Genomic DNA, 17,077 nt, shown 5'->3' on the forward strand with positions numbered 1-17,077 from the left:
ATTCAATAAAAAATTAATTGGAGTCTAGAAAACAGCAGAATTGAAATCATATTTATCATTCATGACTGTCAGACATTTCTAAGAGTTAAAGTAGGTCCATGTTTTCTATCAGCACTGTGCTTTAGTGCTGATAGGTAGGATGTTCTTTAAAAGCCATCAGTTTGTGACGTGCAGTCTGATGTTGAGCAGCCAAACAGTGAACTCACTGCCTTTCTGACCACAAGTCAGAGGTTGAAACAGAGAGAAGCTAAAGCTCACCTCCAACTCAAAAACCTCGCAGCTAAACCACAGTCAGCCACAGGAAGACACAGCAGGTTTGTAACAATCTGCAACATGACTGATAAAATCATTATTGTCAATAAAACACTTAAGAATTTATTTTAATTTAATTGTGAAAATGTATTTCAAACAGTGCTTGATGCATTTATTTCACAAGTAAAGGTCAGAGAGTCAGTGAAGGCATCACACAACTGCTAATGTTGCCTTCAGGTGCAGTTGTAGATTTTGTTGCTGTTGATCTTTACTTCATGTTCTGGTTCAATTTTTTTCATTTAAAATTTTGTATTTCTGCTTTATTTCCACCAAATAATTTAACTTTTGCGTGAAGTTCAGAGAGGAAACCACAACACTGGCACCGAGTCACAGGTGAGGAGGAAGAGGAGGGTTTTACTCTATATGAGAGTGACCTGAACTCAGTCTTTGTCTGATATCAGCGAGCAGCACGAGGAAACGTTTCAGAACTCTGAACTAACCTGAGTTTAATTTCTCTTTAGTTCTGATCTCACTGCTGAGCTGCACCACAAACCAAGGTCAGTAACCTTCTTCTGTCACACTGTAAACCTGACTCACTCTTCCAGGAGACTGTGGGACACATTTATTTAAAAAAGAAAAAATCCTTTTCCTGTTGCATCACCAAACCTGATTTTCTGACAGTCTAGATGATGTCACCTGTTTTTCTAAATTAAACATCCACACATAAGGAAATATATCTGTGCAATAGAATATTTTTTATTCAACAACCAATTGCAGTTAAAACTGAATTTATAGAAAAGAAATGTGTCATTTACACTTCAGGTATAAACATCAGCTCATGTTCTACTGTGTAGTTCTTCAGTGTTTGAGCCAGCTGGAGCAGTCGATAAGAATAAAGCTGATTTTCTGTCAGTGTTTATTAGGACCACATGTTTGTGTTTGTGGGGTTAACTCTCATATAAAATTGCTTCCTGGTAGAGAAAAGCGCACTGACCCTGTGACATGTAATGATGCAGAAAGAAGAAGAAGCAGAGAGACGCGTTTACTGGCTGTCAAACTGCTGCTGATCTCAGTTACTTCTTAGGATTGATGTCAGGGAGCAGACACCATTTATAGATCTGAGATCATGTGAACATTATTGTTACGTTAGTACTCAGACATGTTAAAGTAGATGTGATAATTGGTTCATTGCTTCTTGTTTTAGGCTTGTGCAGGTTTTAGTTGCACTGAAACCAGTTTATGACGCTTGAGCTGAACTAAAGTCAGTGTGTTGTTGGTGATGCAAGGTGCAGTCGCAGCCACACAGTTTATGTCTCTCTGACATCAGAACAGAAAAGCAGCAACAAGTCTCAGCTGACCTGCTGTCACTAACAAGAAGATCAAACTTTGTGTTTAACATCGTCCTCGTCTCTGACAGCTTCAAAGAAAACTCCTCCATCGTCCTGAAAAAAGGATCAACTTCATCTAACAGAAAGTTTGAGGATTTAAATGGAGGAAACATCTCTGTTATGGCTGCTCTGTAAGTTCACTCTGTGTATTTCTGGAAGATTCAGATGATGAAATCTTTAAAAAGCTCATAAAACACTCTGTAGTTTGTTTTCAGTGACGTTTGTCTGTAATATGAATCTTCTTCACGTGTTTGAATCCAACAATCTTCCTCCTTCCTGCTCTGATTCTGTTTCAGTCTTTCCTTACAATCAGCTCACAGAGATGTTGTGTCTGCTCTGCTCTCTGATCACTTCATTAAACACCACAAACTCTGAACTAACCTGAGTTTAATTTCTCTTTAGTTGTGATCTCACTGCTGAGCTGGACCACAAACCAAGGTCAGTAAGTTCATCATATGGCGCTGTCATGCAGTTTATAGTCATTAACATTGTTAGTTGTTACTGCAGCCAATGATGAATCAGGATCACAATGTGTTTGAATTTAGTCCTCGACTACTTCACGCATCTGTAATCTGACAGTTATGAAATATTAATACAATGAGGGTCACATTTTTCTCTCATTTCTGTATTTATTCATCCATTTTTACAGATAAAAAAGACGAACTAACCTGACAGATCATTAATTTTATGAACATTTCACGAAGGCTGTGAGACTAACAGTTCATTATTTAAAAAGCCTATTTACTGCCTTTAAAAAGTAACTAATTACACACAGAGATATGTTGTGTTGCAACTGTCAGCATAAAATCATGATGAAAAAACATAGATGATGACATGTTAGTGCAGACTTATGCAGACTTGGAGATCACGCTGTGATTTTTGTTGTGACTTTTAATAAGCTGAGGTGAAGTTAAATAAATGTGATGCTTAAAAAACCCTGAAATATTCCTGTGATTGTTATCTAGATGGTGTTGGTTGTTTGCAGTAGTGTTCTTAAGAATAATAATTCATTAAATTACTAATTAGATACAAATGCAACGTAAATACCTTAATGTATGCTTATGGTAAAGTCTTCCTGTCATCCCATTAATGAACTGGAAAAGTCAGCAGGTCAATTAATTTTAGTTAAAATACACTAAATTCCTCACAGCTCGTCTGACTTTGAGTCCCAGCAGCTCTCAGTTCTTTGAAACAGACTTTGTGTCTCTGAGCTGTGAGGAGGACGACAGCTCTGCTGGATGGACTCTGAGGAGAAACACAAGCAAACAACAGAGGACTCAGTGTGGAGATGTGTGGGGAGAAGGTGCTGGTTCTTCATGTAACATCACTGTGTTCCCATTGGACAGTGGAGTTTACTGGTGTGAGTCCAATCAGAGTACCATCAGTAACATGGTTAACCTGACAGTCACTGGTAAGCTGAGTGTGTGGAGTTAGTGTTGATGAAGCTGTGTGTAAATGGATGAAATGCTGTAGTTTGTCTCTGTGTTGAGGTGGATCAGTGATCCTGCAGAGTCCTGTCCTCCCTGTGATGGAGGGAGATGACGTCACTCTGCTCTGTAAAACAAAGACCACTCCCTCCAACCTCCCAGCTGCTTTCTATAAAGATGGCTCCCTCATCAGGAAGCAGCCTACAGGTCACATGACCATCCAGCATGTTTCCAGGTCTGATGAAGGCCTCTACAAGTGTAACATCAGCGGTCATGGAGAGTCTCCATCCAGCTGGATCACTGTCACAGGTGAGGAGCTTCACTCTGATTTCATCGACATATTCACCTGAACAGGTGGGATTCTCTCTGCAGGCAAACATACAACCACACCTTCATCCACCACCTCAGCACTACCCACTGACTGCAGCTCCCTCCAGCTTGCATTCAGAGTGGTCCTCCACCTGCTGGTGTTTTGTCCATACTTTATCTCCACTCTCCTCATGATGTCTTTATATCGACACAGAGCCAAAGGTAACACTCTGAATCAATCCCCTAATATGCTGATGATTATATTCTTTTCATCTGAACTCTTCATTGGTTCACATCTGATACTTTTTCATATTTTGTATGTGCAGGGAACAAACTTTGCATCTTGAACCTGCCCACTCATCCTGAGCAGGGATTCGATGATGAACATGAGGATGTAATTACTGATGTCACCACAGAGCATCGTTTCTGAAACAAACTTCTGTTGTGTCATCTGAATAAATGGGCTCTGATGTTCATCTCGGGATATTTTCATCTAGCTAAACAAATAAATTGATCATTTTTTTTTCTTTTTTTTTTTGCCTGTCCCGTTTGGCTCTTTTGCCATCAGAATTATTGTCTAAAGGCAAAGAAAGATGCCCAACGGATTTACTTTACCAAATGGACCATCCCAACCTTGCCGTAATGGTCTATTGAATTCACCTTTTATTGTTTATTTTATTCTATTTTCACTTGCTAAATACAGGACAGACTTGACTGGGAAAGGAAAAGGGAGAAAGGAAAACAGCAGGAAAGAGGAACTGTCATAGAGGGCAAAAAACATAAACCAACAAAACAGACAAAAAATCCACATATCAATCACCTGGATCACCTGTTGAGAGAGAAAAAAGAGAAAACAAGCAAAAAAGAGAACAATATAATAAACAACATCATTGTGATGATCTATGTGAATATAACAGTAAATACTAAATATTAAACATTATTGTGCAGCACATAAGATCAACAGAACACAGTGTGCTTTGAGGTAGGAGCCAAAAAGGGTGTAGTTTGTGGGTGTGAGCACCCGTGTGTACACCTGTGAGCATGGACGCGCTTGTATTTAAAAGGTTCCTTCATGTAATGATCTGCTAGGGAGTGTGGGGGGGCCACAGCCCCGTCCTCCAGGGCATGAAGCAGGTATGGAGGAGATCAAAACTCCAGACATCCAGAGGCCCTCAGAACACAAGAGACCAAGGAAGACCAACAGAGGGGCAGCCGCGCCACTGTCCCAGAAAGAGCTGAGGAGAGTCCCAGCTGAGGGCTCACTCAGCAGCCGCGGAGCAGAAGCCAGGGGGAGTTGCAGTGACGCGCCCGTCTGGCAAAGCTGGGTTGCAGTCAGCTGTGCCAGAGTGACCGAGCCCCAGGCTGAGAGGCCGAGGACACCCGACCCCCGAAGAGGCCCGAGCGAGCCCCAGGCTCCAGGCCCCGACAAGCAGCCACCAGGAGTGAGCCGGTGTGTACCTGGACGCCCACCCCCGGACACAAAGAACCACCAACGCAGCGATGTCTGAGGGCGTCTGCCACTGGCAGGGGAAGATCAAATAGATTGATCCTAAGAGGCGGATTTTCATCATATACTGTGTGTGTTACTGGAGCTCTGTAACTAAGGGATTCTTCAAAGCATTCAGATTATTTCTAAAAATTCAAACCTGCAGATGCTTTCAGATCTGATGTTGGAGAAAAAACACCAAACATCTGCTATATAGATAATGTTTCCTCTGGATATTTCCTCAGTCCCTCTCCTTCCTTCTCAGGTCCATGGACTGTTCACAGGCCTGGGTCTTTGCTCCAGTACTTTTTAACTTGAAATTTAAGTCATATTTATTATCCTGCTTTATGCCTAGTTTGTTCTTTTTTTTTAATTCTTGTCATATTTTGTTTTGTATTCTAGCTTAAATCTCTTGGTTTGTTTGTGTGTTTACCACTGCAGCTCTGTAACTACTGTTTTGTACAAATAATCCAACTTATTTCTAAATGAAACCTGCAGATGTTTTTAGATCAGGTGTTAAAGGAACATGTTTTGGTACATTCTGTTTTATTTTGGTATTTCCTGTTTTGTCCTCTTTTCTGATGAGCTGATTAGACTCCTGGTGTTTCCTGAAACTACCTGGACTTTGGTTTGCTGATTCTTTTTTTATTTAACCTTTGGAGTTAGTTGGATCTTTGCAACGTAACCCTTAGTAAACATTCACTATTTGTTAATTCACTCTACCTTGGAGTCTTTATTTGAATCATAATGTACAGCACAGTGTTTTGAACAAGAAATGGACCCTGAGGACTCGTGTAGAGGATGACAGAGAGGACATGATTTACACCACTCTGGTGTTCACTAACTGCTTTCTGGCATAGCTCAGCTAATGGACTCGTTACTAAACAATCTTTATACCTTGATCCTATCTGCTCGCTCTGAGCAGGGATTGAATGATACGCATGATGATGTTGGCGTCTCACTAACTTTGTCCTCTCCATCTCTGTTGTGGAGATTATTACAATAAATTGAGTCTGATGTTCATCTTTGGATCATTTTATCTAAATTAAAAACCAAATATTCTTTCATAGAGGAAGATTTCTATCATCATTACTGTATGTGTACGACAGCAACTATTTTATGTATTCCTCAAATATCACTGCAGGTTTCATTTAGAGATAAACTGGATGCTACTGTCAATAATTAGTAACAGAGTTATTGATAAGGACTGTTTTATTATAGTATTTCCTGTGTTGTTATTGAAATCAATGGACAATCTGGTTGCTCAGATGAGATCATCCTGCTCAGATGAGGATATGCATCATGCACTTTCCCTCACAGATACTGACATGTTACTTTAAATAGTGTCCAGTAGATGGTAAAAATAACATCATGTGACTGGGAGTGGATTCAGGGATCGCTTCTTATCTTCCTGACTGAGCACAAACCTCTGAGAACATTGAGGATTAAAATACAATTTTAAAAAGCTAATGTTAAAATGTACGATTTGCTAATGCTGACATCTTACAGTTTTCTCCGTAATTCGCACATGGAACTTTCCTTACATTGCCCAACTCATGTGAAAGAGGATTCTATGTGGATATTGTTGCAGCAAATGCATGTGTGTCTGTAAATGTCATTTTGTGTGTGCACCTAAATCCATGTCTGTACTTGGATTGCTAAACGTGTAGAGGATTTCACAAACATGTGACTCAAAGTAAGTAAATGTCCGTGTTTTTTACTGTCTCTATTTTTTGTTTTTAGGCAGAAAGTCAACAAATCACTGAGTTGTTAAAAATCTTTATTTTCAGATATAGACACTGACAGTATGCTGATGATGATCCTCTCCATCTGTGCTTTACATCTGATATCTGTAGAGGAATCCACAGATGTGTAAGTTTACGTCAGGTAGTGTCCGTGTTTTCTGTTACCTCTGTGTTTTTTAGGCATTGTCCTTTGAATGTCAACAAATCAGTGAATTTTTAGCCCTTTTCGTTCATGTCACAGCGTCTCCTATAAACATTATTGGTAGATAATGTTTGACTCTGTGTTTTCACTGCAGGTACATGAACACAACTATCTGTATCCAACACATGTCTGCTTTACACCTTTCTAAATGTTAACTAGAGCATGATGTGTAGTCTGATGTTTTGCAGCCACTCAATGTGTTTACTCTTTTTGACCACAAGTCAGTGGTTGGAACAGAGAGATGCACAAAACAACTAAAGTTTGCACAGTTAACGTGCAGTCAACTACAGGAAGACACATTACATTAGCATAGTCGATATATTTAAAATGTAATTGTCAAGAAAGAGCTGCGTAACTTTCCCTCCAAGGAGGTGAGATACTCAGTGAAGACCTCACACAGGTACTGGTGTTGCATTCAGGGTCAACTGTCAGTTGTAGATTTTGTTGCTTTTAATTCTTATTCAATATTCAGTTGAAACGTGTAAAACTTTGGTTTCAAGGAAGCAGAGAAATAAACACACAAAGCTTTTTCACACAAGGTTTTTTCTAACCACAAGTCTAAGACCCAGAGACAGAGAAAGAGGAAGAGGAGGGTTTTACTCAGTGTAACCATGAACTGATCTCAGAGCTGGTCTGATACCATTGAGCAGCAGGATGGAGGAAACGTCTCTGCTGTGTCTGCTCTGTAAGCTCACTCTGTGTTTTTCATGCCTCTGCTGTCTTGTTGAATGTGAAACTCTGAACTAACCTGAGTTTAATTTCTCTTTAGTTCTGATCTCACTGCTGAGCTGCACCACAAACCAAGGTCAGTAACCTTCTTCTGTCACACTGTAAACCTGACTCACTCTCTTGGGACACATTAATTAAGAACATGGTGCCAAACTTCAGTCAAATCAATGTTATCTTACTCCTGTCAGTCTACATAATTTCATGTTGAATTACAATTAAACAGATGTCTTACACTCAAATACATCTGCACCTTAACAAAGACTCTTATGTAAGAAATAATATCTGATTTATTATCATCCAGTAACAATTGATAGTGAATGAAAACAAGGAATATGGGACTAGAAGTTAAGATATGAAATGTAATATGGGCCCTGGTCTATATATCCTCTACTACTCTATTACTCACAGCTCGTCTGACTGTGAGTCCCAGCAGCTCTCAGTTCTTTGAAGGAGACTTTGTGTCTCTGAGCTGTGAGGAGGACGACAGCTCTGCTGGATGGACTCTGAGGAGAAACATAACCAAACAACAGAGGAGTCAGTGTGGAGATGGGTGGGGAGAAGCAGCTGGTTCTTCATGTAACATCGATGTTTTCCAAGTGGACAGTGGGGTTTACTGGTGTGAGTCCAGAGAGGGTCCCATCAGTAACATGGTTAACCTGACAGTCACTGGTAAGCTGAGTGTGTGGAGTTAGTGTTGATGAAGCTGTGTGTAAATGGATGAAATGCTGTAGTTTGTCTCTGTGTTGAGGTGGATCAGTGATCCTGCAGAGTCCTGTCCTCCCTGTGATGGAGGGAGATGACGTCACTCTGCTCTGTAAAACAAAGACCACTCCCTCCAACCTCCCAGCTGCTTTCTATAAAGATGGCTCCCTCATCAGGAAGCAGCCTACAGGTCACATGACCATCCAGCATGTTTCCAGGTCTGATGAAGGCCTCTACAAGTGTGACATCAGCGGTCATGGAGAGTCTCCATCCAGCTGGATCACTGTCACAGGTGAGGAGCTTCACTCTGATTTCAGCTCTTATTTCATCCACATATTCACCTGAACAGGTGGGATTCTCTCTGCAGACAAACCTACAACCACACCTCCACCCACCACAACAACTATTCCCACCACTCCAGATCTGACCGCTGACTCCTCTCTACAGCTTGTATTCAGAATAGTCCTCCACCTGGTGGTTTTCTCTCCATATATCATCTCCACTCTCACCATGATGTCTTTATATCAATGCAGAGCCAGAGGTAACACTGAATCATTCACTGACAAATGAATGTGCTGATGATTAAATCCTGTCTCTTCATGAATAAACAGCCGATAGATATTCTACATTTGTTTTGTTTTTTTCAGGAAATGGCATCAGTGATTCAACCAAGCCCACTCTTCCTGACCAGGGATTGGATAACGAGCATGATGATGTAATCACTGATGTCACCACAGAGTATCACTTCTGAATCAGAGCTCTGTTGTGTCTCTGTGAGTCTCACTAACTTTGTCCTCTCCATCTCTGATGTTGAGATTATTTGAATAAATGGACTCTGATGATCATCTCTGGATATTTTTATGTAGATAAACAGTAAATATTCCTGCTCACAGGAGGAGACCATCATGTACTGTGTGTGTGTGACGTTTTCAGCTTATTTTTACATGAAAGACATTTTCAGGTCAAATATCAGAGAAAAAGACAAAGTCACGCTACTTCCTGTTTGATTTTGGTATTTCATGTTTCCACATCCTACCTGATCACCTCACTGGAGTAGCTGGTGTCCTGATGGTTCTGACCGGAATAAAATCTACCCGTCACACACAGATGCTGTCATAGCGTTTTGGTGCCTGACTGTAAACACATGATCACATGACTCAGACTGGACTAATGCAGTTTTTGTCTTTTCACCTCTTCCTGGATCAACACAAACTGTGAATTTTTCAGTGAGCCTTGAAATTGACTCTTTCTTGTTGGTGCTTTTTTGTTATTAAAGCCACATCCTGTGAAACATTTCAAACTGCTCCAGTTGTTCGTGTCACTCTTTAGTATCTGTACGTACAGCTCATGTGGTTTGTGCTGTGATGGCCCCCTGCCCTCTTTGTCCCAACTCTTTTTGTCATAGCGTCATATGAAATGAGAGGTCCTGGGTCTGAATCAGGTGAGTCCGCACATTGTCACAGCCTAAGACCCACAGACAGTATGAAAGATCGACTGATTTTGGATCATTTAGTTTGTAGCTTCAATTATTTCACAGCAGTGTTTCTTGTTGTTGTTGTCATAAGTGATCAAATGTGTGCAACAGGGTGGAGCACGCATTTGCTGCAACATGCTACATCCATAGAAATATGAGTGAAAGTACAAATCAAATCGAAGCAGGACTGAAATCCTAATTTTTACTGTTCATGACTGTCAGACATTTCTAAGTAGGTCAGGGTCAATGTTTCAGGACCACCACATGTAAATCACATTTGATTTGATAACAAATAATTTGTTATCAAATCACTGATTAATGAACATTTTATTTCAGATATTTAGAGACCCATTTAACACTGTTTCTTTTGAACATTATGTGGAGATAAATACTGACTCTGTGTTTTCACTGCAGTTACATCAACACAGCTCAGTTTGTGTGATGTGGTTTCTGAGATTAGAGTTCTGACGACATGGAGAGTAAACACGTAGAGGATTTACAAAAACTCTGTTAGTGTGAGAGCAGAAGTGATCTGATAGCAGCTCAGCTCAGCTTCTCTGCGTCTCAGAACAGAGGACACCATCATCTATCTGCTCAATATCTGGGTCAGATATAAACCAAGTTTAAGTGTAATTTATTTTTGTTGTGCTGACTTTTTACAGTCAGTTACAATAACTCGTACTGTGTACTAGCTAGCATGACGGAGTTTATATACTGCTGGGCGGGTGCTATGATTTTATTGATGTTGAACTTGTTTTATCTTATTTTATTTGTAAGGTTAGTTATTAGAGTTTCCAACTGTCCCGTAAAAAACAGAGTTGTCATGTACTTGGTTACCTGTGTCAAGCGTGTGGGCATTACGGCTTTACGCCACTAGGACATGCTTTGCGGCAGGGGGCTGTCTATATCCTGTTCTATGTCTTAGCTGACACACACGTTGTTGTGCTGTGATAACCCATGCTGGATACACGTTCAATAAAGCAGCGTCACAAGAAAGCTACCGAGTGGTCATTCTACATGGTGTCAGAAGTGGCCTGGACCATCGCCGAATAACGCCATAAGGGAGAAAACGACAGAATGGCTAAGTTTAATCCCCCGACAGGCTTCCCCTTCGATAAGCCGACGGAATGGTCCGATTGGAAACAGCGTTTCGAGCGCTACAGGATCGCAACGAAACTCCACAAAGACGAAGGACAAGTACAGGTGAGCTGCCTAATCTACGCGATGGGAAATGAAGCAGAGAACATTTACAAGTCACTCACCTTCGCCGCCGATGAAAGTCGTGACGACTTCGCCGTCGTAATGAGGAAGTTCGACGAGTATTTTTTCCCGCAGCGGAATACTATACATGAAAGAGCATGTTTTCACCAGCGAGTCCAGCGGCCAGGCGAAACGGCAGAGAGTTTTATCCGAGCCCTGTATGACCTCTCAGAGCACTGTGAGTTTGGTGCATGTAAAGAGGAAAATATCCGCGATCGTATTGTGGTCGGGATACGAGACAAGGACCTCTCCCGCAGGCTACAGCTGATGAAGGACCTCACATTGGCGCAAACGACACAGATCGTCAGACAGTCAGAGGAGGTCGCAGCGCAGGTCAGCTTGCAGGGAGATGAGGGAGGCTCAGTACAGGAGGTACGGGATCAACGGAAAAGCATGGACTGGAAATCACAACAACAGCGCGTCAGGCTACCCGCGAAAACAAAATGGGCGGGGCGTGACAAGAAATGCGGTAAATGTGGGAAGACACAGCATGCCAGGGATGAAAGGTGCCCGGCAGCAAAATCTGTTTGCCATGGCTGCCAAAAAATTGGACACTGGGCCAGGGTGTGTCGTAACACCAGATCAGTGAATGAGGTTACTGAGACAGAGAAAAGAGAGCAGGCCTCATATTTTCTAGGCTCAGTGTGTAATGCAAACGGAAATAGTGAAGCATGGACTGTGCAGTTACTGCTAGACTCTGCCCCAATAGAATTTAAGATTGACACAGGAGCAGATGTCACTATCATAAATGAGGACACGTTACACACACTTGCTCATAAGAGAACACTAGAGCCTTCTGATCGCCCTCTAGATAGCCCCGGAGGAGAGCTGTTATGTCTCGGTTACTTAAAAGCCACAATAAGTTATAAAGGCAAAGACTACCTGTCCAAGGTGTATGTGGTTCGTGGACACAGAGTCAGCAACCTTCTCAGCCGCTCCTTGTCAGTGCAGATGAACCTGGTGAGAAGAATTGATGAAGCAACGATCTCACTCACCAGGAACCAACCACTTTACGGTGAACACGGAACACTGAAAACTGAACCAGTCAAAATTCAGTTAAGGGACGATGCTGTGCCATACGCGGTGCATACAGCACGCCGTGTGCCTTTCCCCATGCTGCAGAAAGTGAAGGAGGAACTACAAAGAATGGAGAACCATGGTGTCATTGAGAGGGTGACCCAACCTACCGAATGGTGTGCCCCAATGGTGCCTGTCTTGAAGAAGAACACAGCAAAGGCCAGGATCTGCGTTGATCTGACAAAACTGAATAAGTCTGTCAAAAGAGAGCGCTATATCTTGCCTACCCCTGAGGAAACGATGTCCAGGTTGAGTGGGGCAACGGTCTTCTCCTCGCTGGATGCAGCCAGTGGATTTTGGCAGATCCCATTGCATCACGAGAGTTGCAAACTAACGACATTCATCACGCCATTTGGCAGGTATTGCTTTAAGAGGCTGCCCTTTGGGATAACAAGTGCACCAGAGATCTTTCAGCGAAAGATGTTGGAGACCTTAGAGGGGCTCGAAGGTGTGGAGGTCTTTATGGATGACATCCTGGTCTATGGGGCCACCATGGAACAACACGACACCCAACTTGAGAAGGTGCTGCAGCGCATTGAGTTAGCCGGATTGAAGCTCAACCGAGAGAAGTGCTCCTTCAGACAGAGCCAGCTTCGCTTCCTAGGGCACCTGATCGACCATTCTGGGGTCAGGCCAGACCCTGAGAAAGTGAACGCCATTCTTCAGCTGCCGTCACCAGAAAATGTGCAAGAGCTTAAACGGATCCTAGGAATGGTTAATTACCTGGGCAGATATATTCCTGCTCTTGCCACAGTATGCCAGCCACTGTACGAGTTGCTTAAAAGCAAAAACAGTTGGACCTGGGGTCACCCACAGCAGGCAGCCTTCGAGAACATTAAGAGAGCGCTTACATCAGCACCTGTTCTTGCCTTCTATGACGCCAACAGACTCACAGCTGTATCTGCCGACGCCAGTAGCTACGGGCTTGGGGCTGTGCTGCTTCAGCTTCATGGCGCAGAGTGGAAACCTGTTGCCTACTGCTCTAGACGCCTCACGGAGGCTGAAACACGCTACGCACAAATCGAAAAGGAGTGTTTGGCAAGTGTTTGGGCCTGCGAGAAGTTTGATAAGTATATATGTGGCTTAGATCGCTTCAGGCTTGAGACCGACCATAGACCTTTGGTACCCCTGGTCAATAGCCGGGACCTTGACAATGTTCCATTGAGGTGTCAACGCCTCCTGATGAGGCTCATGAGGTACAAGCCGGAGGCCGTCTATGTCCCTGGCAAAACGCTTGTCATCGCCGACACGTTGTCACGGAGTCCACAGACTCGGGCTGAGGATGACACTAGCACTCACAGTGAAGTGGACTGCTACATAGCCACCGTGTTACAGGGCATTCCAGCGTCCCCAAGCCAAATGGAAAGCATTAAAGCAGCCACTGCAACGGACGTTGAACTACAGACCGTCATTACGTACATTCGCAGGGGTTGGCCTGTACACGGAGCTAGTGTGCCATTGAACATGAAAGCGTACATGAAAGTGAAAAACGAGCTATCAGAGGCTGGCGGCCTGGTTATACGAGGCTGCAGAATCGTCATTCCAAAGTCGCAGAGAACAGCCATTCTACACAAACTACATGAAGGGCACCAAGGCCTCACCAAGTGCAGGGACAGGGTTAATTCATCTGTGTGGTGGCCGGGGCTCTCCACTGAGTTAAAGAATGTAGTGCTGCAGTGCCACACCTGTCTGGCACAGAGGCCAACACAGACAAAGGAGCCGCTCATCCCCACACCTTTGCCGGATCGTCCATGGCAAAGGATAGCCCTGGATCTCTGTGAACACAACCGGAATAATTATCTCATTGTGTCGGACTACTACTCACGTTTTCTGGAAATACTTCACCTACCATCCACGACCAGCGGCCAAGTTGTTCAGAAACTGAAGTCGACCTTTGCTAGGTTTGGGATCCCTGACGTGGTGGTGAGTGACAGTGGCCCTCAGTTCTCCAGCTCTGAGTTCCAGGCCTTCGCGAGAGAGATGGATTTTACCCACATAACGTCTAGTCCCCACCACCCACAGGGAAATGGTCACGCGGAGAGGGCAGTGCAGACTACAAAGAAAATCCTCCGGCACGACGACCCACTGATAGCACTGATGTGCTTTAGGTCTACTCCCTGTACCACTACAGGCTTCAGCCCAGCGGAACTTCTTATGGGGAGGAAGATCAGGACAACCCTGCCTTCCTTGGAGAAGAATCTTCAACCTAAATGGCCAAACAAAAGAGAAGTTAAACGAAGGGATGCTGGTCAGAAGGCCAAGCAGGCGTTCTACTTCGACCGCCGCCATGGTGCTAAGCCCCTACCTCCACTTCATCCAGGGGATGCTGTCCTAACTAAGCTGGACCAGGAGAAGGCTTGGGCAACACCGGCCATCATCTCCAAGGAGAGCGTCACTCCAAGGTCCTATCTCGTTGCCACACCCCAAGGTGCAGTGCTGCGACGGAACCGCCGCCATCTCCGCCTCGAACCATCTCCACGGGCTATGCCACAACCCCTTCCAACACCCACTGTGGACGCTGAGGAACCGCCATCTCAGTGCGCTGGTGAGTCCACTCCAGAGACCCCACATTTGGCCCCTAGTCTTGCCCCAACGCTTGCTCCCACTCACGTACCGGATCAGTTCTGCACGAGGTGCGGCCGGGTACGCAAGCCAGTCAACAGGCTGGATCTATAGACACTGGGGTAATGGGACAGAAGGAAGGACTGGGGAGTGGGAATGTTGTATTGTTGCTGTTTTGCACTTATGTTTTCAGCTGCAACCAATACTGCTGTTACCTGGTTGAGTTAATTACCTTAAAGGTTTGCCATGTTTAATAAGTCCTGTTTTGTGGACATTGCCCTTCAGGCCGACAGTAAGCCGTTTGTGCTCGGTCCTTAAGAGAACCGCCCTGAGGCTATTATAGTGTCACATGTTATCATTGTGTCATTGCTGTTCTATTTGGGGTTTGTTATTGGAAATAACATGAAAAGGGGGGAGATGTCATGTACTGGGTTGCCTGTGTCAAGCGTGTGGGCATTACGGCTTTACGCCACTAGGACATGCTTTGCGGCAGGGGGCTGTCTATATCCTGTTCTATGTCTTAGCTGACACACACGTTGTTGTGCTGTGATAACCCATGCTGGATACACGTTCAATAAAGCAGCGTCACAAGAAAGCTACCGAGTGGTCATTCTACAGGAGTCGTCTCGTATTCAGAGAAAATATTGTGCGTTTGGTATTGAGGTGAAAAGGAACACAGTTTGTCCAGGACTTTAGCTATAATGAAAAAAGACACAAAGCTGGATTTATTCTGTGTCTTTGCTGCACAGCTGCCTCTTCTTCTCTCATTCTCTCCCCTCTCTCTCCTGTTTCTACTTCAATCATGAAACTGATCAATGATCAGCTGATCGGCTTTTCTCTCTTGTTTGTTTCCACAAAGAGGAAAACAGTGGATGTTGCACTAAACAACAGCAGCACGTTAAAGCTTAATCAGCTGTTGTTAGAATTTATTTAATATTAATTTCTAGTATCAGCTGATGTTTGCTGGAGCCACAGCAGTGGCGGAGCAGGGGGGTGGCTTACTGGGCTTAAGCCCCAGTTGTTTTTCCAGAAGCCCGGGGTATTTTGGGGTGTAATTTTTTCATAGTTAGATGCCTGGCTGACAACTGTATAAAACAAAAACTACACACAATATTCGAAGCACATAGTGCACACTGTGGGAATTTACGACTGTGCGTAAATTCCCCCTAATATTGGTATGATCCGAGCTCAGGCACTAAGCGGGGCGGGGCAGCTGCTGCCTACGAGTGAGCTAGGCAGACAGAGGAGAACTGAAGTTCGACCAGATACCAAAGCAAATCATTCGTACTGTACAAATAATGTAAATATGACGGTGTATCACGAAAGATTGAGGTCAAACTGATCACTTGACCCATTATTACGTTACTTTCTCTTCAAGTGAATCAACAAATGGTGAAATGAAAAGCCGAACCAACAACAATGCTGTTTCTTTAGAGAGTCTTAGCTTACATGTGTGTTTATTTCATATTTTCAGTTTCCTCCACGGCTAAATAAATCGGTTTCAGTAATGCACTAATATACAAGAATGGACATAAGGGGCTTCTTTCAAAGAAAAAACTCTGGTAGTATTTTATATATTATGCTTTGTATGTTGTTCAGTATATTTCTATGCAAAACAAGAGGAATTTCAATACACAGCAGTATATTCACAGTTTAAACCAGATATTTACATACACTTTAGGGAAAACACAAGAACATTTTTTTACTGTACAACATCAATTTAGAGTAAACTTGTTTTGTTTTGGATAAATAAATATTGAAATAGCTTTTGAATTAGTTAAATGTCAGAATAAAGAGAGACAGAGCTGTCTATTTTTTATCTCTTTCATTAAATTTAGGAGTACATATACACTAAGTTTATTGTTAATTAATAAGAAAACTCCAGACGATTCCATTCTGAGCTGAAGAAGCTTCTGATAGGTTAGTAGAGTCCATGTGAGTAAATTGGTGGCACAGCTGTGGATGCATATAAGGCAAAACACAGAGCCTGTTTCTTTGACATGGGAAAATCAAGAGATGTCAACCAAACACCAGGAACAGAACTGTGGAGCTCCATAAGTGTGGCTCAGTTTTGAACACAATTTGGTGCCATTTGCAATTAAGAAATACAGACAGTTTCTCTCTTTACTCTTAAAGTTAACAAATATGTTTTTTATATTTATCAATCTAAAAAATAAACATTTAGTCTGATTTGATGTTACAATTAAAAAAGTGTTTTTTATCTGAAGAGTTTGTAAATATCTGGTTTCAACTGTATATTTGATGATTGTCAGCACAAAGAGGGAGAGAGAGGAACAGAGAGGGAGAGAGAGGGACAGAGAGGGAGATGGAGAATGAGGACAGAACAGAGATGAACAAGAGCAGGTGAGACACACATGTTAGTCAAATGGTTGTTTACCAAAAGTATCACTGTATCATAGGTACTCATGTATCTCGTACCTAGTGTTTCTTTTTAGGTTTGCTA

The 17,077-nt window shown here is 43.0% G+C and overlaps 2 protein-coding genes across 3 annotated transcripts; both read left to right on the forward strand.

The window, feature by feature from the left end:
• The first annotated feature begins 1,740 nt into the window (after positions 1–1,740).
• Positions 1,741–3,806, forward strand: LOC147334418 (low affinity immunoglobulin gamma Fc region receptor II-like). Of its 2 annotated transcripts, none has more exons than XM_086271717.1 (6): positions 1,741–1,771; positions 2,043–2,078; positions 2,791–3,051; positions 3,131–3,376; positions 3,422–3,598; positions 3,703–3,806. In XM_086271717.1, exons 1-6 carry the CDS (start codon positions 1,741–1,743, stop codon positions 3,804–3,806), a joined length of 855 nt encoding a protein of 284 aa, XP_086127843.1. The 2 variants fall into 2 exon arrangements, with proteins under 2 accessions (XP_086127843.1, XP_086127852.1); XM_086271726.1 differs by having other exon boundaries at positions 3,440–3,598.
• Positions 3,807–7,372: 3,566 nt separating this feature from the next.
• Positions 7,373–9,520, forward strand: LOC147334419 (Fc receptor-like protein 5). Its single transcript, XM_086287329.1, has 6 exons — positions 7,373–7,494; positions 7,579–7,614; positions 7,947–8,207; positions 8,287–8,532; positions 8,608–8,781; positions 8,888–9,520. Exons 1-6 carry the CDS (start codon positions 7,464–7,466, stop codon positions 8,989–8,991), a joined length of 852 nt encoding a protein of 283 aa, XP_086143455.1. The 5' UTR covers positions 7,373–7,463; the 3' UTR covers positions 8,992–9,520.
• Positions 9,521–17,077: the final 7,557 nt, after the last annotated feature.

This window comes from Aulonocara sp. 'chitande type north' Nkhata Bay, linkage group LG3, assembly GCF_057382095.1.
Source record: "Aulonocara sp. 'chitande type north' Nkhata Bay isolate Kocher_YH1m ecotype deep benthic linkage group LG3, A_spYH_male_GT1.1, whole genome shotgun sequence".
Taxonomy (NCBI): Eukaryota; Metazoa; Chordata; class Actinopteri; order Cichliformes; family Cichlidae; genus Aulonocara; species Aulonocara sp. 'chitande type north' Nkhata Bay.

Excerpts from the sequence above, each read along its gene's own strand:
- LOC147334418 (XM_086271717.1), top strand. The coding sequence starts at position 1,741 with ATGGAGGAAACATCTCTGTTATGGCTGCTCT. Across the intron at positions 3,377-3,421 it reads CAGCTGGATCACTGTCACAG|GTGGGATTCTCTCTGCAGGC; the intron begins GTGAGGAGCTTC and ends TCACCTGAACAG. Across the intron at positions 3,599-3,702 it reads ATATCGACACAGAGCCAAAG|GGAACAAACTTTGCATCTTG; the intron begins GTAACACTCTGA and ends TTGTATGTGCAG.
- LOC147334419 (XM_086287329.1), top strand. The coding sequence starts at position 7,464 with ATGGAGGAAACGTCTCTGCTGTGTCTGCTCT. Across the intron at positions 7,615-7,946 it reads GAGCTGCACCACAAACCAAG|CTCGTCTGACTGTGAGTCCC; the intron begins GTCAGTAACCTT and ends TATTACTCACAG. Across the intron at positions 8,208-8,286 it reads GGTTAACCTGACAGTCACTG|GTGGATCAGTGATCCTGCAG; the intron begins GTAAGCTGAGTG and ends CTCTGTGTTGAG.